This window comes from Bufo gargarizans, chromosome 3 (assembly GCF_014858855.1).
Source record: "Bufo gargarizans isolate SCDJY-AF-19 chromosome 3, ASM1485885v1, whole genome shotgun sequence".
Taxonomy (NCBI): Eukaryota; Metazoa; Chordata; class Amphibia; order Anura; family Bufonidae; genus Bufo; species Bufo gargarizans.
In genome coordinates this window covers 465,812,781-465,838,043 of record NC_058082.1, presented here as the reverse complement: position 1 = coordinate 465,838,043, position 25,263 = coordinate 465,812,781, and the positions used below count along the sequence as shown (strand labels likewise).

General features: G+C 43.4%; 1 protein-coding gene across 11 annotated transcripts in view; it reads right to left on the bottom strand.

Annotated features, from left to right (window-relative positions):
• MYO18A (myosin XVIIIA) overlaps positions 1 to 25,263 on the bottom strand; it is a 314,632-nt gene that overhangs the window by 251,120 nt on the left and 38,249 nt on the right. For all 11 annotated transcript variants that reach the window (XM_044283668.1, XM_044283669.1, XM_044283670.1 and 8 more), the window contains exon 2: positions 6,587 to 7,711. In XM_044283668.1, coding sequence (XP_044139603.1) covers positions 6,587 to 7,609 — 1,023 coding nt within the window. In that variant the 5' untranslated portion in view covers positions 7,610 to 7,711. The remainder of the gene's footprint in view (positions 1 to 6,586; positions 7,712 to 25,263) is intronic.

The window sequence follows — 25,263 nt, the reverse complement described above, 5'->3', positions numbered from 1 at the left end:
TGCTCTCCTGCCCACCTGCTGATGACTGAACGTCTTCTACCGAGTTTCCTCCTTTCTCTCTAGGAGAGAACTGCCAATCATCAGCAGATGGTCGGGGAGAGCAGGAGATTATTAATAACCAGGACTCTTCTCAGGTAGATTTGACTCTTTTTAAGGCCTGGGCTGCAATGATTATGATGCTGGTTCTCAGCAACCACTTACTATTAGCTCATGAGTGACACACCGCTGAGATCAGCATTTCTGTCTGTATTTTATGCTGCCCTCAGTGAGGTTAGCATAAAGTTGATGACCGGTTCCCTTTAAGGGGGCTTACAGACTGTCTAATGAATAATTTTTTAGCCAAGTTGTTTATAGTAGACATGGCTGGTGGAAGTCAGGACCTTAATGCTTGTGGAGATCCTCTCCTTCTGGTTCTTCTTCACATGGGGTCAGGAAGAGGCTGATACCAGATTTTATAAAATGTATTCATCAGGTATACATGTTTCCTGTCGCTATATATGGGCCTGTAAACTCCGAGATGCTATAAGTATCCAAGATTTGTTGTTTAATAAGACACGGCTGTCAAACAACAAATACAGATCGGGCTGATTGGATTTTTTCTGTTTGATCTTCATTGCCAACTATGACACTGCCCTATCTCCTAGAAGATTTAAAGATCAGCTATGTTAAAATCCAAGGGTGTGGTGGCTCACCTGCTTGAGCAAGATGTTTAGGTGCTCAAAGTCTAGACTGACTCACCCAGTCAGAAAGGCATTCAAGAAAAAGACAATGTAGACAAGCACTCTGTATATGGAATCAGCACATACGGCGGACTCTGGTGCAGCGATGGTGGTAAATTATTATTATGAAAAACTATTCACAAAATGTAAAAATAGTAGATAAAAAACAGTAATGAATCATAAATCATATTCGAGCAGAATTTTGCAACAGAGAATCAAATAGGTCATATGTGAATATACTTGCAATATATGTTCATAGAGGGGCAGTATATAATAATGATGATGCACTTGCAGTTAGAGACAGGTCGCGATATATCCCCTATTTTGCACAGAGCGGCAGTCTGACTATAAAGTCGCAATATGAGTCTGATGCGATCTCAGTGCGGTATCGGTGGGTGCACTATGTATGGACACAAAACAGAGGGATTTATTCTCCCCCTAGGGGGGATCTCCCGTACCACAAACAGTCTATTAGGACGGACAAATTGCTCAGCCTACGAGCCTGCTCTATAATACTACATGGATTATGTAAAACCCTGGATCTTTGAAAATAATGCGGTATGGTGGAGAATATATAGTGGCCCAGTACCTGGTGGCGTCCAACCAGAACTAAGCGTACTGGCCGCCGTTACCTTTCTTACTGACCGCGTCGCTTGTCTGCTCCTGCTGGCTGAGAGAAGCCGTGTATTCAGCATCTCGTTTAATTCGGTGCAGTATATTTCAGTATGTTAGTATTCCCACTGGTCCGTGGTAGCAAGGAGTAGGTACAGTTTGCGCATCCACTGCCGGGTAGGTGACATTTGATTGATTCCTTTACTCTGAGTGACACGGTTTAGGAATCTTAGATTTTCAGATTGCACCATTTTGTGACCTAGATACCCCACCTCCGACTGTGAGGTTTGTAGTATACTGCATTTATCGATTATTTTTTAGCTACTATTTTTTTATTTGTGAATATTTTTTTAGTCTGAATAAATATGTTTTAGTCAGAATAGATAATTTAGCACCATCACTGCACCAGAGTCCGCCGTATGTGCTGATTCCATATACAGAGTGCCTGTCTATATTATTGTCTTTATGTTAAAATCCAACATGTCCTATGCCATGATGTTTGCCAACAAACAACCAGGATGCCCCAATTCACATTAGACTGTTTGGATGCTCCTTACAACAACTGTGCCTTGACCAGAGGATTAGTTACAGAAGTGAATCTTGCCCTGAGACATCTAGGTGTATGGGCGTGCTATTCACTAGCAGCTTTCAAAGAAGAACTGCTTGTGGACAATTCCCTCATTCCTTGAGGATCTTTCATCTCTGTAACTTCCCGGTAACCACCATGTAGGGTAGACATAACGCGCTATAACTAACTGGAAGAAGGGTGACAGAAGTAGATTTCCCAGAATTGAGAATCCTCAGAACGGTCTTCTCTTGTAATGGAGACATACCTTCTAATGTGGAATTTCCTGTTTGCACATATTGCTCGAATCCTTGTCTTTCTGCTAATACTCGGCAGTATGCATGGCGAGCGCACCTAGGTAACACTATACACAACTAATCTATCACAGGCACCAGCAGAGCACAGCAGGATCCTGCAGGAGCAACATCGCCAAACCAGTTCACCAAGAGCAGCGCTCTCCCAAAATCAGGAACTAAAAACATATTTTTTCCTAATAAAGATTATCTTGTAGCTATTGGATTAATATATTGTTTAAGGGCGATGTCCGAGTTAGTATCAATTTTCCCCCAAATGCTATAAAATCATCCTACACCCACCTGTTCCTCCTCCACTGTTCTTATTAGCACCACCATTCTGGTCCTGCTCCTGGGGTTCATATACAGTATAAACCAGGGGTTAGCAACCTTCGGCACTCCAGCTGCTGTGAAACTACAACTCCCAGCATTCACACTTGCTTGGCTGTTCTTGTAACTCCCTTATAAGTGAAAGGAGGATGCTGGGAGTTGTAGTTTTAACAGCTGCAGTGCCGTAGGTTGCTGATCCCTGGTATAAGCCAAGCACACGACCAAATCAGTTTTGTGGTCCGTGTGCAGCCCGCCTCTGTATGTCCATTCCAAGAACTGTAGAACGTAAATTGGCTGAGGTCAATGGCTCCTGCAGTCACATGTTGTTCATCTCTAGGTCACCGCTGCAGCCTCGTATGCGAACATCTGGAGGAATGAAACACTGAAAGCCAGGGAGAAACATTTAGTGACGCAGGAAATTTTAGGAAATCATGTGGGCCTACGAGTCCATTTAATGTATGCACCGGGTAAAAGTACCCTGGAGATGCAGTGTTAAAATACCCTAAAGGGGTTGCAGAGATAGAAAGAGGGATCTATTCACACCCCCCCCCCCCTTCCCCCTCCCAAATAGCACCACTCTTTTCCATTGGCAATGTCTGGTATTGCAGCTCATCCTGATTCAAATGAATAGGACTTAAAGGGGTGTTCCCATAATAGACAATGGGGACACGCACCTACACAGAGAACAGAGCCCTAAAAGTGGCGAAGGGCGCCCCCCATTCATTTTTATGGGGCTACCGAAAATAGCAGAGCACTGGCTTGGCTATTTCCGCCTGCCCCATAGAAATAAACGGGAGAGGTGGCCACACAAGCGTGGTGCGCTCCCATTCACTTGTATGGGGACAGAGCTTGCTGGTGGCCGGACCTTGTTGCGCTGGGACCCACACCTATCAGACAATGGGGACATTCCCATTGTCGCACATGGGAATATCCCTTTAAGACCTCATATGTTCTTTATATTGGTTAGTCCTTAAAACTTCATGGCTTACGGTGTCACGCAGCATTAAAATGTCAAGAAACCACTGACCCCGCGTCATTTATCATATTCTGGGGAAAACAGTCACCAGCCTCCCTTTAATCTTCCTCAAATTACAGCTGGCACTTCCAAGCAAATAAAACATCCTTGAAAGGTGCCAATTTACCTGAAGCCATATAAGATTACTTCACAGGATTATCATTAAACCGTCAGTGAAGACGACTCGGCAAGCTCCTAACTAATCATTCCAGTCAGGCACATTATGCTGGCGGCACGCACAAATTTGTTCTGAAGTGCAGCTCCACTTTTGAACTGCAATTTGAATATATATATTAATGTATGCCAGCGGAAAACCCCTTTTTATGCCATAAAAAGTGTGACTGATGTTAGAGCAAGGTCCAAGACTCAAACACATCCAAGGTAGGGAGGCCTCATCCGGAATGAAGAAGTTCAGGGGCACAGGTATGTTATAAGGGGTGCAGTCACACCTAGCTCATGGCGCCTCATGAGGCCCAAAGCCTTCTCTGCCACAGAAGAAGGCACCAGTGTTATAATAGGTGGGGGCCCCATTTCAGTTTGTATCCAGGAGCTTCATGTTACTCCTCTGGAGAGGTGGCTTGTAGTTATAAAATGTCAAGTAACAAGAAACCTTTTTGGTGAAAATCACCTTCTAATCTAAGTGGAAGACAGAAGACTAAGGCATAAGTAGTCTCTGGAGAGGCAAAAATGTGTATAAGGAATAATATGCTGCATAAAGTACATAGAAATGACACAATGGCCGCAGTATGGTATTGATAAAGCACTACCACTCACCACATCCATTCACAAACAGAGCAGAGCAGTTAAAATGGTTCATGACCACAAGGGCCTTTTCAAACTTGGTCCAGGATAGGAAGAAGCCCATTTACCTGCCAGATTGTTTTTAGAGTATAAAAGAAAACCAAAATGCCCAGAGGAAACCCACACAAACTGCATCCAGATGTTGCTCTGGCTGAGCTCGAATCAATGGCCCCAGGATATTAAAATATGTATATAGGGTCCATCAAAAGACCAAAAGTAAGTATTGAAGGGGTTGTCCAGGTTCAGAGCTGAGCACGGACATACCCAGAATTTCACCCAGGCAGCCCCCCAACCAAGAGTATTGGAGCATTTCATGCTCTGTTGCTCTTCTTTGCCCTACGCTGAATCGTGCAGGGCAAAGGCATTTTCAGGAGTTCCGGTGACAAACTGGGCTCTCCTTAGGGCTGCCAGGCGGAGGCTTCTGCCCAGCAGTGAGCACAGTGACGTCACCGGGAACGCTAGGCAGGCTTTAGCGCTGCCCTAGCCTGTAAAACAGCTAGGGCAGCTCTAAAGCGGGCCCATCAGAGCAGGCGACGTCACTGAACACACAGCAACGTATTATTGTAAATAAAAAAGCCCATGCCCTGCGCGATCCTGCACAGGGCAAGGGAGCGCATCAGAGTATGACATGCTCTGATGCTAACATCAGAGGGGCTGACTGGGGGAAAATATGGGTATGTCCGGGTTCAGATCTGAACCCGGACAACCCCTTTAAAATATAAGACGCCAATGTATAATACATGTATAAAGTAATGTAGCCCTCCAAAAGATAAATAGTACAATTACCTACCACCTGGCATCTCTATAAACAGGAATGCAGCACAACCCCCAGTGGCTGAATTGGACAGAATACACATTACACACTCACATTATTTCCTCTAAATAAAAATTTAGATTTCTATCTGTAAACCAGTATGCTTTTAATATGCTTTCATGCAATGCATTTCACCAAGCCCGGTGGTCCCTTGGAAAAGTGCATATCCATATTCCACATTTCTAGAGCTGCGGGCAAGGAAACTAAGCCGGTATCAGGAATATCCAGAATATTCCTGATTTTTTTTAGCTTAAAAGGAGTCGAATAATTTAAGGTGAACTTTATATAGAAAAGTTACATTATTCAAACGCTGCAATTCTTTATACATTACTCAGTGATGGAAGCAAGTGACTGCCAACAAGCAACCAATTAAAAGTCCTAAATGGTATAACATCTGCAGCTGAGGTAAGTAACGGCGCATTTACACTGCACTGACTGGTAGACAATTATAAGGAAGGAAGCGTTCCTCCCCGACAATTACCTGCTCATCAGTGGAGGTGAAGAGCTTCATTTTAAGGGCATCTGTCAGCAGATTTGTAACGATGAAACTGGCTGACCTGTAGCATGTGCACTTGGCAGCTGAAGGCATCTGTGTTGGTCCCATGTTCATCTGTGCCCGCATTGCTGAGAAAAATTAAATTTTAATATATGCAAATTAGCTCTCTCTGCAACTGCTGCGCCCTCTCCACTTTGATTGACTGGGCCAGGCAGTGTAAACATCATCACACCTGTCCCTGTCAATAAAAGTGGAGAGGGTGCGGCAGTTGCAGAGAGCGGACGTCAACGCCCCCGTTGCTCCTAGAGACTCATTAGCATATATTAACACTTCACATTTCTCAGCAGTGTGGTCACATATGAACATGGGACCAACACAGACGCCTTCAGCTGCCAAGCGCACATGTAACAAGTCAGCCAGTTTCATAGGTACAAAACTGCTGAGAGATACCCTTTAAATGGAGCAATCACCTCCACAGTATGCGGATGAGCAATGGCTACTGCTACAAATGAACTGTTTCTGGGTGGCAGATCGCCATTAACACAGTGCGATCTGCTGCCTAGAGACTATGATTTAGGTGTCTGCATTAAAGATCATTTCACCCGATGAACAAGTGTTTTGCTTATTCATTGGGTAATATGCGGCACCTTTACACAGGCAGATTATTGGGAACGAGCATTCGTACAAACTTTAATTCCGGATAATCTGCCCGACAACTGGGCAGTGTGAATAAGGCATTAGGCTGAAAAAATCCTACAATTCTAATAGTAATCCACCTGCACAGCCAAAATAATAAGATATTACCATACAATATGACCAACAATACAATCAACATCTTTAGACAAATCCACAGAGGAAAAAAAAAAAAAAAAAAAGGCAGGTTAAACGAGTAAGACTCTTTTTGGTTGGTCAACAAAAATGTTATGTGATTGAATACTTACATCATAAGCCTCTTTTCGTAGTCCTTTACTACTCCTTAACCAGCTTCTACTTAGTTCACTCAGTTCAGGGATGGGCTGAACCTTTAGCCTTACTGTATCTCCAGACTGGCGGATCATCTCTACAATTTCATCACGAGATTTATTCTCCACATTACGTCCATTGATTTCTACCAGTCGGTCACCTGGAACCAATCCCAAGGCAAGATCTTTAGTGCCAGCACCAGGTTCTGCAAAGTGGACAACCCTTCTATATACTTGTCCATCAGAAGCCCTATCCAACATGGTTGTCCTACGTAATGAGAAGCCAAAGTCTCCAGTGTTTCTCCTCTGTAGCACCAATTCTCTTGGCACAGGTGCCTGAGGTGGAAGCACAGAAGGTAACCGCAGATCAGCTGGAAAGGTCTTCGCTACTAGTTCTGGAATTTTGACAACAGGTTGATTATTGCTTGGTGGTATAACCTGCACTGAAGGCACAGAGTATGTATTGAGTTGGGTTTCAAAAGCTCTGATTTCAACCTGTGGTGAAGGAGCAGCAGAGTTTTCAGATGGGGTAGAGGTTTCAGACTGACTCTCATCTTTGCTCTTCTGGGAGAAGGAGAATCGTTTGACCATTTGAGCCACTCCAGTAGAATTCTGCTTGGCCAGAGACCCAAACTTAGCAGCTCGCTGGAGAACACTACCTTTGAAGTTGTTCTCCTCAATCTTCAAGTCATCGCTGGAGCTGGCAGTACTGAGGTGTCCAGAGTCATAGAAGATGCTTCCTCTATTGCTGACATTGTCTGACTCAATGTCGGTGAGGTTAAGTTCAGAGCTACTAGCTACCTTAATAGGTATAGGATTAGATATTTCCAGTTTGGTCTTGGAGTCCCTCTTTGAGGAACGATTAAGGTTAAAAAAGCCTCTTCTCATGCTCATCTCCTCCAGGCTCTTTAGCTCCGCTGCAGACATTCTCTCTTTCTTTTCTTTCTTTTTGTCCTTTCTGACTCCATCTCTGTCCTTATCTTTTTTCATTAAGTTGAACATGTTGGAATGTATTTATGATGTAGTGTGCAGAATGTGATCTGTACCGGTGTCAATATATTCTTTTCTCTAGTGTTTCTCCAATCCTCATAGATAAATATTTCACTGAAAATAAGAAGAGACAAGACAATGACATAAGAAGAATGACTTCATGGAAGACTAAACACAGATCACTACAGAAATGAGCCGGCTGCAGCAGCTGACAAAAGTACAGTATTTCTATTGTCCGTTTTCAGAATCTGACACTTTGTATTTATGAATCTATTGGTATCTCTTCCCTCAGTCACCATCACATATTTAAGCAATGCAGAACGTATTACATACATATTCATAATGTGGATGTCATTTTTATATAATTTAAAGGGGAGTCTGTCACCAGGAAATTCACTGTTTTCTAGGATCTTTTTACTGATGACCTATCCTCTGTAGGTCATCAGTATCTGAATGGAGTGGGTCCCCAGTGTCACTCAGGACCCCTGCCGATCAGCTATTTAAAAAGGCACTGGTGCTCGCAGTAGCACTGCAGCCTTCTCTCTGCTCACAAAGCACGGCACTGTACATATGATAACAGCTGTGCTTGATATTCACTTCAATGGGGCTGCAACAAGTGACCAATGAACATGACGTCACATGGCCTAGGGAAAGCTTTGAGAAGGCTGCGAACATCAGTCTTAAAGAGCTGATTGTTGGGGGTTCCCGGTGTCAGACCCCCTTGATCAGATACTGATGACCTATCCTGAGGAAAGGTTATCAGTAAAAAAGAGCTCAGAAAACTCCTTTAAATCAGACGTGACGTCTTGGGCTAAATGTAATGTAGTTAGCACTAGGGTCCTAGGTTCGAATTTGACCAAGGACAACATCTGCATGGAGTTTGTATGTTCTCCCCGTTTTTGTGTGGGTTTCCTCTGGGTTCTCCGATTTCCTTCCACACTCCAAAGACATACTGATAGGGAATCTAGATTGTGAGCCCCATAGGAGACAGCCCAATGCTAATGTCTGTAAAATGTTGTGGAATATGTCAGCGCTATACAAGTACATAAAATAAATATATACCTTTCACTTAGTAATCATTGTTTTATTTGTACTTTTATGCAAATGATTTGTTAAGTGCAAAAGGCCACTCTTGCTCCTCCTGCTTCTTCTGCCAGCCCCTCCTGCTCCATCTTGATTGACAGGGCCACATGAGATGGCTATGCAGGTACCTGGAACGGTCAGTCAAGAAAGAGAGGGGATGACCGAGGAAGAGGAAGGCCTGTGCCTGCCCTTGGTGCACTTAACTGCTCATTTGAAGATGGAATAAAGAATAATCCAACATCTTGCCAAGTAAAAGACATCATTATATTCAGATAAAACAGTCCTAAAGGGTGTTGTGTCAAGTTTAACAGTGAATTTCCTGGTGAAAGATTCCCTTTAAGCACTAAATTACAAATATTACATATGAAGAAGTATATGAATGTGTATGATATCCAATTAACGAGGTTCAATTTAGAAAAACATTTGCATATACTGTTCTCGGATATTACAAGATAATAAAGGGTGAGGTCTCTCTGATTAGGGTCCTTCTCTTGGTCAGAGTGGGGAACATTTACAAAGAGAGTCTCTCACTCTTGAGGACCTGTCCCGTCCTACATTAGGCCATTTTCACAGTGTGGGTCAGTGATTTCCATCAGTGATTGAGAGCCAAAACCAGGTACAGGTGCATATCTTTCCATTATACCTTATTTTCTGTGTAGGCTTCACTCCCAGCTTTGCCTCATTCACTGATGGAAAACACTCCTTGATCAAATTATAGTTTTGCCATTTGACCCTCCCTTCTATTATTTCATATTTAGCCATATTCTTCTGAGTACCATTTCTGGCAGACTGCCATCAAAGGATGTTAAAGGAGGACTGCACTAGATGAACATTGACAAAAATGTGGATCCTGTCCTTCCACTGGAAAGTTTACATAACATGCCTCTACATGACTTTCATTCCTTGTTGGCATTTTGGAGAGTTCCTAACAGTTGGACCTTATAAAATATGCACGTATAATCCTTAAAATCTCCTACCCTCCTCCCCCCTCTTTTTTATTTCCCCTTCCTCTTTATATTACCTTTCACCTTACATTTCTCTCTCTCTCTCTGCTTCTTATACTATACCCCAATTGCTATCTCTATAGCACATGAAAAGAAGCAGAGGTTCAATTCCGCAGATATACAAATACAAGTGGTCATTCATCCTTATTATCAGCACAGCATGATAGATACAATCGTGTATACTTGTATAAACATCTTCTTTAGAACCTCACGTCATGTATGCAGATTTTCAGCCTTGCATACATGTAAAAATGAATAGTTGTACATCCTTGTTATATATATAATTTGGCAGATTCCTTCTTCTATACATGTATGTATATTTACCTTGGCACTTTTTGTTGTATAATGTAAATATATATAAAATGTTTAATAAAAAAGAAGTTTAAACAAAAACCTGCCTCTACAGTTGTTGTGGCTTACCCAACACAACTAGGTGACCACCCATCGGTGTGTCCTACCATACACAGCTTCTTATTTAGGGTATTAACTGATGTTGCAATCTGCATTATTTCCTCCTAGCCTATATATATTATATGTCAGAGGCATCTGGTAGCAGGTTATTCAGTCACCCCATTGAGAACACATGTGGCTGAGCAACACACCTACTACAAAAAGAAAGGAAAGCTCTTGTTCATGTAACCAGTCTGGTTAGAGATTCTGGTTTCCACACAAGCGGTGCGACCCAAAGATTCAACTCCTTTTCAAAACCTCTGCATCAAAATTTATATTTACATTGAGATCAGTGAAGCTAGTAGATGACAAAGCTGGCCATACACAAGATCTGCTGATTGTCCATGTCTGTCTCAATAGGGAGATGGGATAAGCTGCAGCCAGACACATCTGGCACTGCTTATCTCCAGGGAAAACAAAGAATCAGGTATGTTGATATCCAGTCTTCCCAAAACTTCTCCCCAAACCCAACCAGATTATTCACCAACCAAATCAAGAGACCATTTGAGGTTGTTCATGCATAATCATGAATGATTCTTCCGACTAACATGTATTATACCAAAATAAATAATTTGACTCGTTTTAGGATGAGGGACATGTGACATCCCGTTTGTTTTGGGGACTTTCATATAAAGCAGCTTCCCAAAAGAAATCTATCCAGAAAGAACAAACCATAGAGGTACAATTAAACCTCTTAAACGTTTTCCCTAGCGAAAGGATAAGACGTTAAACTTCTTTTCTCTAGATTTGCTTCTCAGTAATAATTATGACAAATCAGAGTCATTCTTCTAGAATTAGGGTAGGAGCACTGGGCACTTTCTGAGTGTATATCTTGCCCTGAAGCATCACCTTAGCCTAAATACAGCTTCGATGATCACATGAAGAGCCTAAACTAGCCAAGAAATGCTTGGGCCCTATCACTTGAATGGAATGAAGCTGCAATACCCTGCACTGCCATTACTAAGTAAACGATATGTAGGTAGACAGTCCTATGTAAATAACAAAGGGGCCACAGTGCTTGCATAAGCACCAAAACCACTTCAAACAGCTGATTAGTGCGGCTGCTGAAAGTTGGACCCCCATAATCTAATATACTGATGCCCCATCCCAAGGACAGGACATTAATATTTTGATTTCAGAAACCCTCATTTAAAGGAGCTGTATAAAATTAGAAAAACATGGCTGCTTTCCTCCAGAAACAGCGCTAGACTGGTCCGTGGATTGTGCGTGATACAGCCGATCAGCCTGATTCCAGTGAAGGAGCACTTGGGGCATGTCATTGTGTGGCTGTACCCTTCAGGTCATAAACTAATAAATATTATAAAAAAAACAAAAAAGGGCTAAAAAGTCGGCGTTTTGTCAAAGGGGTTAGAAAGACTGTATAGTCTAGTAATGCCAATCTCATTTTCATGACTGATTTTGTACTTTTTCACCAGCAGATGAGATGCTAAAGCTTTCAAGAAACTATGTTCCTCTCCTTAGGAAAATGTCATCACGTATAAGCATATAGGTGTAAATGTTTGCAAAAAACAAAAGGATAGCGAGATCAGCACAGCTAGAGGAGATACAGAACTCAATATTGGTACCTACTAGATCTAGACATTTGGCACAGTACAAGCTTCAGAAGGCGTTGTGCCCATAGGTATCACTGAGCACTCACTTTTGCCTTTTTATAGTGTTGCTGTTTCCAGCATAAATAGAACACAATTTTAGTATCTAAAACTCTCATATATGAACTGTAACATTCAGAACAGGTTCTACAGGGTTTCCTAACAGCGCAGAGATACTAGAAAACCCTACGAGTCAGCGTCCAGCACAAGTAATCCTATACGGTTAATCAAGTTACCTATTCTTTAAACGGCTCAGAAAAAGAGAAGCAAATAGTTCACTAAAAAGATACTACAGTCAAAATCAAGTAACACCACAAGCTACAACAAGAATACTGTGCGTTAAAGGCCCATTCACATGACTTTTTACTCTGCATCCGATCTGCATTTTTTGAGGATTGGATGCGGATCCATTCCTTTCAATAGGGCCATGTGCTGTCTGCATCCGTGTGTCCGTTACGCAGCATCACAAAAAAGCTAGAGCATGTCCTATTCTTGTCTGTATTGTTGGTCACAATGGGTGGGCAAAAAAAATAAAATTATGAAAAACGGATGCAGCATGGACATCTCCCGTATGCAGATTAGCGTTATGTGGACCTCAAAATACATACGGTCGTGGGTGAATGTTTATAGAACCATGTCATGTGTCCTATACTGGTATGTCTCTCCACATATAGCCTATGACTATGGATATGAGGTCTGAACCTGCAATTTTTAAGAACCTCTTTTAGGGCCCATTCGTAAAATGGGTTAACGTTTAGACTGTGTGTGTTTTCTCTACAGATGTGAACACTGCTTGTCTGAATGAGTCCTAACAGTGCTGTTTAAAAGAGTCTGTCACCTTGAGTACGCTGCCCAATATATGTGGAACATGCTTTACAGCAGGAGGAGCAGAGTAGATTTATATATATTGTCAGGCAGTGACAGGCCTCATATATGAGGGAAGAGATGTGTCTCCTAGGATGGTGAGGGAAACCTATAAGGCCCATTGCAGACGAGCGTGTTCGGATTAGTTCCAGATGCGTGGCGTCTGTATTCAGGGAAAATTGTGCGAGTGCGTACGCAATTTCAGTTTTGACTGCGACTGAGTTGCTCAGTTTTTTCCGCACAAGTGCAATGCATTTTGCAAGCGCGTGAGAAAAAACAGGATTTTGGTACCCAGACTTCTTCACAGAAGTTCGGCTTTGGGATCGGTGTTCTGTAGATTTTATTATTTTCCCTTATAACATGGTTATAAGGGAAAATAATAGAATTCTTCATACAGAATGCTTACATTCTTACATTACAATAAAATTAACTCACCTCATCATCGCGCAGCCGGCATCATCTTCTTTCAGGACCTGCCAAAGGACCTTTGATGACGTAATAGAGCTCACCATGTGGTAAGCGCAATTACGTCCAAGGTCCTTTGGCAGGTCCTGAAAGAAGAAGAAAGAAGATGCTGGGTGCGCGGACAACAGGATGAGGAGAGTTAATTTTATTTATTTTTTTAACCCCTCATGCCACATTTCAGTAAGCATTCTGTATTAAGAATGCTATTATTTTCCCTTATAACCATGTTATAAGGGAAAATAATACAGTAAATTGACTTTAATCAATTTACTATCATCTCCTAGCAACCATGCGAGAAAATCGCATTGCATCCGCACTTGCTTGTGTATGCTTGCGATTTTCACGCAGCCCCATTCATTTCTATGGGGCCTTCGTCGCGTGAAAACCGCAGAATATAAAACATGCCGCGATTTTCACGCAAAGCACTCATCTGCACGGCCTCATTAAAGTGAATGGGTCCGGATTCAGTACGGGTGCAATGCGTTCACCTCACGCATTGCACCTGCGCGGAATTCTCGCCCGTGTGAAAGGGGCCTTAGAGGAGGGTGTTCACCTGGCCTGAGGTGAGGTGCGATAATCACTTGGGGATAAAGCAATCCTCAGTGTGTGAGAGGAGGAGTTGTTTTGTGTGTGAAGCTGAGACTTCATTGTGACAAGTGACACCAAACTTAGAAGTGCTGTGTGACAAATAAAGCACTGTTTGAGCTTGAAAACCCCGCTTGATGAGAAGTCTGTCATTGCCGACACCTGAGAGAGAGTGATCCCTTTATATCTATCTATCTATCTATCTATCTATCTGTGGGGAAAAGATTCAGCAAAACTTGAGATGTTGTCCACCTACACTTAGGTGTCCAGTGTGCGATCCTATTCAGTGACTGACGGCCTTCTTTGTACAAGTGTGAATACAAAGGGAGCTATCAATCACCAATTAGGACCGCATACTAGACTCCTAAGCATAAAAAGAGCAGGGGTTTAAATGGACAGAATGTGGGTCATACTAAATGATTGTATAATTTTCTGTAAAAAAACAATCTACTCAGTTCCTCTGGCTTTATGCATGTTCAGCTTGACGCTCACTCGACTATCTCTGGAACTCATATAGAAACCAATAGAGTGGCTCACGCAAGCTCGACTGGTGGAGGTACCAGTGGCAGGACCCCCACCTATCTAATAGTTATCCCCTATCCTCTAGATGACAAGTCCTCTTTAAATCTAACCAAGGCAATTCAAAGCAGTACTACTAATACCATCCCCACTACTACTATGCTAATTCCAATACCAGTGAAGGATTTATAGGTCTACAGCTGCTATGCTTCTTGGTAAAAAATAAAATAAAAATTCTGGCATTTTTCAATGAAGGCAATAACTGGATCCCACAAAGTATGCCAATGGTCTATGAATAGATCCCATGAGACCGGCTCCATAAAGAGCTAACAAGCGTGCACACACAGTGAGTAAATATTGTGTAGAGGTGTTCCTACTTACTCTTCAGCCTCACATTCCTGTCCACAAACCGGTCAGTAAGTACACACCTCCAGGAGATGGCTGTCAGTAAATGTGCCCGGCGGAGACGTGATATTCCAGGCAGGACCACCAGCCAGGCTTTGTTCCCAGGAAAAACCACACCCCTACTCCGCACAGCTTCCCATACTATTTGGGGGCGCTTTTTGTTGTTGCATACACTTGGTATTCCTCCAGGAAATCCCAATTCATCACAATCATTCCCTTTATAATGTATTTAACACATGTCCAATTCCCCAGATGGCTGCCACCGCCACGGCTCTCCCTCTTCTCACTTTTTTATGATGTTTGTTCAGACCTTAACACCATCTCAATTATTCATGACAAGAAAGCAGCCGGCGAGTAATAACAAAAGCATCCTACACAAAAGGGACGGGCACAGCCACAGGCCTGTCAGTTCTAGAAAGCTGGGCTCGCGCTTTCCAGACCTCAGCAAACAAAAAGAAAACCTGATGTGATGATGGCAGGCGCAGGGTAGTGGAGGGCACGCCGCTCAGCAGAAGCTCAGGAGAGGCACCAGCCTGGCTTTTCCATCAAGTGGTTTCATACTATAAGGGACTGGTCACATATTACATTTCAATCAAATTATACAGTTATTGTCATTAGGTGTGCAACACACACGCCGCCTGTGTCCTGTTCCTACAAATCAACACATGCAACATTCAAGTCTTCTAGGTTCTAGTAGCTGTCCGCCACCTGACACTTGTACAGTAATATCGCCATCAATATCCATACTTCAAGGCGGCCATGACACCATACCACGAATACTTACATACAACCTGTCTCAATGTTTTCAGGTCCACACCCAAGCTTAACCTGCAAAATTTAAACAGGTAATCCGGCTTTAAATGATGACATGTATTTCTTTAGACCAGGGATGCCCAACCTGTGGCCGTCCAGTTGTTGTAAAACTACAACTACAACCATGCCCTGCTGATAGCTGTAGGCTGTCCGGGCATGCTGGGAGTTGTAGTTCTGCAACAGCTGGAGGGCAGCAGGTTGGGCTTCCTTGCTTTAGACAATAGGATGTTGAGCAATTTTCTTATTGACATTATTAAATATTTTGCTCACAGGCCTTTATTATATCTGTGCATTTACCTCTCTCTAAAGAAAAAAACGGTACGGTCCATTTTAGTCCTGTAAAATGCTTCTGTAGGAGAGCTAGCTAGGACTAAACATTTTCAGTGCGAGTGCAAAGCGTTTTAATGCGTTTTGCACACGAGTAAGAGAAATCGGCATGTTTGGTACTAGGAATCGACAGATTATAGGTTTTACCGATATTATCGGCCGATGTTCAGGATTTTGAACATTATCGGTATCTGCATCTATTTTGCCGATATTCCGATAACGAATCGGAAACACGGATCGCGCTGCTGACAGCGCTCTCCGTGTTCCCTCAGCAGCACAGGGGAGAAGGAAGCAGTGTCTCCCTCCCCCGTGCTGCTGCTGCCACCAATGGGAGGAGGGAGGACAAGAGGAGGGGAGAGGCTGTGGCCACCGCGCCACTAATGAAGATAACTCTCTAGGAGCGGTAGCTGCGATTCGCTACAGTTAGCCCTGGGATTAACTGCAGCGGATCGCAGCTACTTGTCAGAGGTCGGGAGCCGGCTATGGGATTCTGCAGCCAGCTCCTGCCTCCTGTATATGAAATAATCATTGGTGGCAGTGGCCACAGGGTCCCCTCTCCCCTGCTCCTCAGTGGCAGCTTCTGATCGGAGCCCCAGCAGTGTAATCCTGGGGCTCCGATCGGTTACCATAGCAGCCAGGACGCTATTGAAGCCCTGGCTGCCATAGTTAGCTACCTTGCTGCTGTGTGCACAAAGCACTGAGCAGCAGTGACAATGTGAGGTCCTATTCACCCTGATAGAGCTCTATCAGGGTGAATAGGACAAGGGTTCTAGTCCCTAAGGGGGCTAATACTTAGAAGAAGAAAAAACAAACAAAAAAAACACAACACCACAACAAAATATTAATTATAAATGGAAAAAAAAGATTTACAAAAAAAAAAAAAAAAATACACGTTAACAATAAACTTATTCATTTTCAGCAGATTTGTGTAGGAATTTTTCATTTTTTTCAAAAATGAAAATTCACAGAATATCAGTATAAATTATCGGCTATCGGCCTGAAAGTTCACAGATTATCGGCCCTAAAAAAATCTATATCGGTCGATCCCTATTTGGTACCCAGACCCAAAACCGGACTTCTTCACAAAAGTTCAGGTTTGGTTAAGGTGTTGTATAGATTTTCCCTTATGGCATGGTTATAAGGGAAAATAATAGCATTCTTGATACAGAATGCTAAGTAAATTAGGGATGGAGGGTTTAAAAAAATAAAATAAAAAATTAAACTCACCTCATCCACTTGTTCGCGCTGCCCGGCTCGTCTTCATTCTTCTTCTTTGATGACCTGGGAGGAAGAGGACCTTTGGTGACGTCACTGCGCTCATCACATGGTCCATCAACATCAGCCGGGCAGCGCAAACAAGTGGATGAGGCGCGTTTAATTTAATAAAAAAAAAATTTAACCCCTCCATCCCTAACTTACTTAGCATTCTGTATTAAGAATGCTATTATTTTCCCTTATAACCATGTTATAAGGGAAAATAATAAAGATCGGGTCCCCATCCCGATAGTCTCCTAGCAACTATGCGTGAAAAATTGCACCGCATCCGCACTTGCTTGAGATTTTCACGCAGCCCCATTCACTTCAATGGGGCCTGTTTTGCGTGAAAACGCACAATATAGAGCTTGCTGCGATTTTCACGCAACGCACAAGTGATGCGTGAAAATCACCGCTCATGTGCACAGCCCCATAGAAATGAATGGGTCCAGATTCAGTGCGGGTGCAATGCGTTCACCTCACGCATCGCACCCACACGGAAAACTCGCCTGTGTGAACAATAGTAATGTGCATAATTTGCCGTACAAGGATATACCATCTGAACGGTGAATCTGATGGATCACCGAGTGAATTCATCATACATATATAACCCCTCCACCCCCCAAAAAAATTAAATAAAAAAAATATAATAATTTTATCAGTTTTCAAATTACTTTTGATTAGCTCAATAGTCTCATTCAGACCACTAGGAAACAAAGTACTTAAAGGGAGTCTGTCACCTTCAGATGGCCATATACAGCACTTACATGGCTCTGTAGCACACCTATACAGGAATGTAATGGTACCTTTGTTCTTTTCTTTAGACTTGCACCAGCAGTAAAAACAAAGTTTAATTCATATGCAAATGAGCACTCGCAAGTGCCCAGGGGTGGCGTTCAGTGTGTAGGTGCCAAGGCTGCTCTGCCTTCTTTTACCTTTACTCCTCCCCAGCCTCTTCCTTTGTCCGCCCTCCAAGTCCAGACCTATCGATGAGGCAAGAGACTTGGAGGGTGGGCAAAGGCAGAGACTGGGGAGGAGTAAAGTGAAAAGAAGGCAGAGCAGCCTGGGCACCAACACACTGAACGCCGCCCCTGGGCACTTGCGAGTGCTCATTTGCATATGGGGAGGACGAGTTACATGTGGATCTCAATGCAGAATATGCCAGGAGGCCCTTCAGTATTTGAGATCTCGCTTTACTGGCGTAACATTGCAACAATTTTTGTGACCTCTTAAAAAGTCACCATTGATTAATCTGGTTTCAATCAGCTCGACAGGTTAACAATGTCTACTTTCCCACCCACTTTTCATAACTGGAGTTAGTAGTGAAGAAATGCAAAATATGTCCCAAAGCCCTATATTTTTGTGAATTTTGAAGTCAGAATTCTGGAGTGCAGGGCTTGAAAAAATTACCGCCCATAACGTCCACAAACTCACCTTAGTGATGACTTTATTCCAAATTTTCTCGCAGAACATACAAACTGCCTGCAAACCAGGCTATACTTAAAATCAAACCAATGAGTCCACCAAAAAATAATTATACCGAGTCACTATTTGTGGAGACTGTTGTCAGAGTAATAGGGATATAAGCCAATTGAGAAAAGCACGAAAGGATAATGCATACAGTAGCAATGCCGGAGGCCTTGAGCAAACATATCTAAGCCAGCTTTGAATGTACGCATGCATTTATCATTCTTTAAAAAGAAAATACTATACGTCGGCACCTTTGGTAAAAGAGGACCCGTCTCCACTCCTGACATATTGGTTTTATTAACTACATGAAGTGACAATTCTAGGGCACTTTTTCTTATGACTTCATGTTGCTCTGTTAAGTTCTCAGTTATTCCTGCTAGAATTTTTGAATGGAGATACTGGGCGTTACCAGTTTTGGGGGGTGTCTCTGCACGGCCTGACAATTTCTACTGGCAGCACTGACTGGACAACCAATTGAGCAGCTCACAATCCTCTTACCGGACTGTCCCTACTTCAAAATCCAAATCAATTATTCCCAGCAGACGTGCTTGCTTCAACTGTGTGTGTTTTTTTTTTTTTTTTTTTTCTATTTGCAAGAAATGTCCATTTAACAGGACGCGTTTCGGCACTTGTAGCCTTTCTCAACTGTACCGTACAGTGCTGCCAGTGTCACACCCCCAACTGGAAATGCTCAGTTGTACCTTTATTCATAACCTTCTAGCAGGAATAATAGAAAAATTACACTACTTAGCTTCATAAGAATAGATGTTTTAGAATGGTTGTTACATGGGAATGAAAGTGTATTCCAAGACCTCTTCAAATAGGCACTGTACTTTCAAGAAAATTTGCATGAATCAATAGCACCAGCAAATATAAAAAACCTTAGGTACATTCCATATACCAGTCTTCGTAAAATGAACCAAATTTATAAAGAGGCATAGGCTTGGCTATTTTTTCCAGCAGTTTCTAGCATTAACTATGGTAGACTAGTTCAGTGTTTCCCAACCAGTGTGCCTCCAGCTGTTGCAAAACTACAACTCCCAGCATGCCCGCACAGCCAAAGGCTGTCCAGGCATGCTGGGAGTTGTAGTTTTGCAACAGCTGGAGGCACACTGGTTGGGAAACACGGGGTCACTAGTTGAACTGTTGTCAGGCACGCTTTAATACTTATTTCATACTAATTTTCACCAATATTGGCTACTTTGTTGTCTTTTCGCTCTGCTCTATAGCTCAGCCGCAGAGATCAGATATTGCAGCAAGCCGTTTGTGAAACTACAACTCCCAGCATGTAAACCTGCTCAGCTGTTTCTGAACAGCTGGAGTGCCGTTGTGAACGTAGTCTAAGTAGACGATGTTTAGCAGAAGAGTCACGGGATTTGTGATGGCAGCAACATAATTTTTTTCTGTAGGGTGAAATGCTCTTTGATACACAGACCGCTCAGCACCTAGAGGTTACATAAACTTTGACTATGCCAATAGGGACCATACAGGACAGACATTAGACATACGGTGCAGTCTCCGACTTGAACACCATGGTATATGAAGACATAGACAGACAGGGGTCACACGAGTCAATGTAAACGCAGGCTCATGACTCAAACTAAAGATTTGTTCAAGGTTCAAGTTTTATTTTTCTTCTCAGGTTAGTTCCTCATTCCTTATACTTTTATATTAAGGGCACATCCACATGGGACATATTTTGCTACAACAAATCCACCATGGAAATATCTGCAACAAATTTGCGTGAACTACACTTGAATTTTAACATGGATTTTGCTGCATATCTCACACTACAAAGTTTTTTTTAAGGTTTGGGTCATGAGGTAGCGTCACAGGTATAAAGATAGAGCGGAGGTGCACCCCCTGAGCTGCCACCCGATCCCCTGTCCATGCCTACTTGCACCACCCGCCCTAGGTGACGGGGCGCAACTGGGCGACAGTCCCTGACCTGAGTAGGTGCAAGTAGAGCGATAGAGACAGCAGGGAAGCGGACAGCCAATGGGAGGTAGAACTCGAGCGGACAGAGAGGTGGAACAAGCAAGGTACCACCAAAAACGGAAGGGCGAGGCGGGTCAACTAGCCAGGGTCCGTCCAGGAGGTCACGTCAGTACGAGGGAGGAGACAGAGACAGATCCGAGAGCGGGCAGAGGTCAAAATCCGGGAGGTCACGTCAGTACAAAAGAGGCAAAGACAAAATCCATAAGCAAAGCCGCTCTGGGAACGAGGCCGAACACAGATCCTCGCTTCCGAAGCTAAGCAGCAGGTCTGCGGTTGATGGGAGACCGTGTGCGCCTTAGGCGGCCCATTACAGTTTGTTTAAAGGGGTCTCATCATGGACAATGGGGGCATATCGAAAAAGAAGCCCCGCAAGGTGGTGGGTAGAGGACTCCATTCCGGCCACCACCAAGCCAGCTCCCCATAGAAGTGAATGGGAGCGTACCGCGCATGCGCGGCCCCGCTCCCATTCATTTCTATGTGGCCGACCCAATAGAAAATGAATGGAGGGCGGCTGCGTATGCACAGTGCGCCCTCCTTCACTTGTGGGGCTCTGTTCTTGATAAAAGGAGGGGGTCCCAGCTGTGGGACCCGCACCTATAAAAGACAATGGGGGCATATCCTAGCGATATGCCCCCATTGTCCATGATGAGACAACCCCTTTAACCACTTCAACCCCGCTAGCTAAAACCCCCTTAATGACCAGGCCACTTTTTACACTTCTGCACTACACTACTTTCACCGTTTATTGCTCGGTCATGCAACTTACCACCCAAATGAATTTTACCTGCTTTTCTTCTCACTAATAGAGCTTTCATTTGGTGGTATTTCATTGCTGCTGACATTTTTACTTTTTTTGTTATTAATCAAAATTTAACAATTTTTTTGCAAAAAAAATGACATTTTTCACTTTAAGTTGTAAAATTTTGCAAAAAAAACAACACCCATATATAAATTTTTCGCTAAATTTATTGTTCTACATGTCTTTGATAAAAAAAAAAAAAATGTTTGGGTAAAAAAAAAAATGGTTTGGGTAAAAGTTATGGCGTTTACAAACTATGGTACAAAAATGTGAATTTCCGCTTTTTGAAACAGCTCTGACTTTCTGAGCACCTGTCATGTTTCCTGAGGTTCTACAATGCCCAGACAGTACAAACACCCCACAAATGACCCCATTTCGGAAAGTAGACACCCTAAGGTATTCGCTGATGGGCATAGTGAGTTCATAGAACTTTTTATTTTTTGCCACAAGTTAGCGGAAAATGATGATTTATTTTTAATTTTTTTTCTTACAAAGTCTCATATTCCACTAACTTGTGACAAAAAAATAAAAAATTCTAGGAACTCGCTATGCCCCTCATGGAATACATTGGGGTGTCTTCTTTCCAAAATGGGGTCACTTGTGGGGTAGTTATACTGCCCTGGCATTCTAGGGGCCCTAATGTGTGGTAAGTAGTTTGAAATCAAAATGTGTAAAAAATGACCTGTGAAATCCAAAAGGTGCTCTTTGGAATATGTGCCCCTTTGCCCACCTAGGCGGCAAAAAAGTGTCACACAACTGGTATCGCCGTACTCAGGAGAAGTTGGGGAATGTGTTTTGGGGTGTCATTTTACATATACCCATGCTGGGTGAGAGAAATATCTTGGCAAAACACAACTTTTCCCATTTTTTTTTATACAAAGTTGGCATTTGACCAAGATATTTATCTCACCCAGCATGGGTATATGTAAAATGACACCCCAAAACACATTCCCCAACTTCTCCTGAGTACGGCGATACCACATGTGTGACACTTTTTTGCAGCCTAGATGCGCAAAGCGGCCCAAATTCCTTTTAGGAGGGCATTTTTAGACATTAGGATCCCAGACTTCTTCTCACGCTTTCGGGCCCCTAAAAATCCAGGGCAGTATAAATACCCCACATGTAACCCCATTTGGGAAAGAAGACACCCCAAGGTATTCAATGAGGGGCATGGCGAGTTCATAGAATTAATTTTTTTTGGCACAAGTTAGCGGAAATTGATATTTATTTTTTATTTCTCACAAAGTCTCCCTTTCCGCTAACTTGGGACAAAAATTTAAATCTTTCATGGACTCAATATGCCCCTCACGGAATACCTTGGGGTGTCTTCTTTCCGAAATGGGGTCACATGTGGGGTATTTATACTGCCCTGGCATTTTAGGGGCCCGAAAGCATGAGAAGTCTGGAATATAAATATCAAAAAAAATTTATGCATTTGGATTCCGTGAGGGGTATGGTGAGTTCATGTGAGATTTAATTTTTTTGACACAAGTTAGTAGAATACGAGACTTTCCGCTAACTTGGGCCAAAAAAAAATGTCTGAATGGAGCCTTACAGGGGGGTGATCAATGACAGGCGGGTGATCACCCATATAGACTTCCTGATCACCCCCCTGTCATTGATCACCCCCCTGTAAGGCTCCATTCAGACGTCCGTATGTGTTTTGCGGATCCGATCCATGTATCTGTGGATGCGTAAAAATCATACTGACGCCCGAATGGAGCCTTACAGGGGGGGTGATCAATGACAGGGGGGTGATCAGGAAGTCTATATGGGTGATCACCCCCTTGTCATTGATCACCCCCCCTGTAAGGCTCCATTCAGACATCTGTATGTGTTTTGCAGATCCGATCCATGTATCTGTGAATCCGTAAAAATCATACGGACGTCTGAATGGAGCCTTACAGGGGGGTGATCAATGACAGGGAGGCGATCAGGAAGTCTATATGGGTGATCACCCGCCTGTCATTGATCACCCCCCTGTATGGCTCCATTCAGACGTCCGTATGTGTTTTGCGGATCCGATCCATGTATCTATGGATCCGTAAAAATCATACGGACGTCTGAATGGAGCCTTACAGGGGGGTGATCAATGGCAGGGGGGTGACATCAGGGAGTCTATATGAAGTGATCAGGGGTTCATAAGGGGTTAATAAGTGACAGGGGGGGGGGGTGTAGTGTAGTGTAGTGTAGTGTAGTGTAGTGGTGTTTGGTGGTACTTTACTGAGCTACCTGTGTCCTCTGGTGGTCGATCCAAACCAAAGGGACCACCAGAGGACCAGGTAGCAGGTATATTAGACGCTGTTATCAAAACAGCGTCTAATATACCTGTTAGGGGTTAAAAAAAAATCACATCTCCAGCCTGCCAGCGAGCGATCGCCGCTGGCAGGCTGGAGATCCACTCGCTTACCTTCAGTTCCTGTGAACGCGCGCGCCTGTGTGCGCGCGTTCACAGGAAATCTCGGGTATCGTGAGATGACGCGCCGATGCGTCGTTGAGCGCCCAGCTGCCGCCTCCGGAACGCAGATGCGTTTGGCGGTCTGAAGGCGGTTAAGGGCACTTTCACATCTGCGTTCTTTTCTTCCGGCATAGAGTTCCGTCGTCGGGGCTCTATGCCGGAAGAATACTGATCAGTTTTATCCTAATGCATTCTGAATGGAGTGAAATGCGTTCAGGATGCATTCAGGACCGGAACGTTTATTTGGCCGGAGAAAATACCGCAGCATGCTGCGCTTTTTGCTCCGGACAAAAATCCTGAAGACTTGCCGCAAGGCCGGATCCGGAATTAATGCCTATTGAAAGGCATTGATCCGGATCCGGCCTTAAGCTAAACGTCGTTTCGGCGCATTGCCGGATCCGACGTTTAGCTTTTTCTGAATGGTCACAATGGCTGCCGGGACGCTAAAGTCCTGGCAGCCATGGTAAAGTGTAGCGGGGAGCCGCACGGACTGTGTGCCATAGCGTCCTGGGTGCCATAGTAACACTGAAAGCATTTTGAAGACGGACGTCTTCAAATGCTTTCAGTACACTTGCGTTTTTCCGGATCCGGCGTGTAATTCCGGCAAGTGGAGTACACGCCAGATCCGGAGAACGCAAGTGTGAAAGAGGCCTCAGTCTCAGCCACTTTACTGCTAACGTAAAACAATGAAGGTGTTCAGCAGCATATACAACCCATGTGAACACACCCTTAAAAGTTTTGACCAGCTGAACTGCGGACACTAGGTAGGGGCTGGAGAGAGTAGTACAACTATACCTTTAGTGGAGCTTTTCTCATCAGGAGTAGAGATAATATGACGTTTTATTCACCAGATTCTGCTCCTGCAGGGCTACTGGGGGCAGAGCAGAATAGAGCAGACTAATGGTGTAATATATCCGTCAATGGGGTCAGTTATCAACCAACAAGATTCCACCTTTCATTTTCCAAAGAAGCTGTCAAAAATGAAAGGTGGAATCCGATTGGTTGCTATGGGCAACTAAGCCAGTTCTACTTTATACCAGCTTGATAAATGACCCCATAAAACTTTATATTCACACTACTCCTGATGAGAAAAGCTCCAAAATCTATGTTCGCACTATTCTTTGCTCTTGCTATATATATGCTGTGAACTGTGAATAGTAATGCCTTCTAGTGCAATGTTTTGTTTTTTCTAGTGTAATGCTTTAGTTTAAATGTCAGTTCTTGTTCCTCTGTCCATGGCATCTAGGATTGCTCCAAACAACATTTTTATTGTATTGTACATTGTTTTGTACAGTGACAATAAAGGCATCTTATCTTCTCCACAGCCCCTACCGAGTGCTTTCAAAAGTTTAGCATGGCTCAAACTGCTGATCAACGCCCTTTAAAGGTAAATATACAAATTAGGGCTGCACGATAAGGGAATTTTGTGCGATTGCGATTAGGGCCCTAAAAATTGCGATAACGATATGCGATGCGATATTTTAAAGGAATTGTGCTAGAGGTCTATTTGCTTGGATTTTCCCATATGAGCCGCTGACGCGGCTGGGTATGACATAGTTATG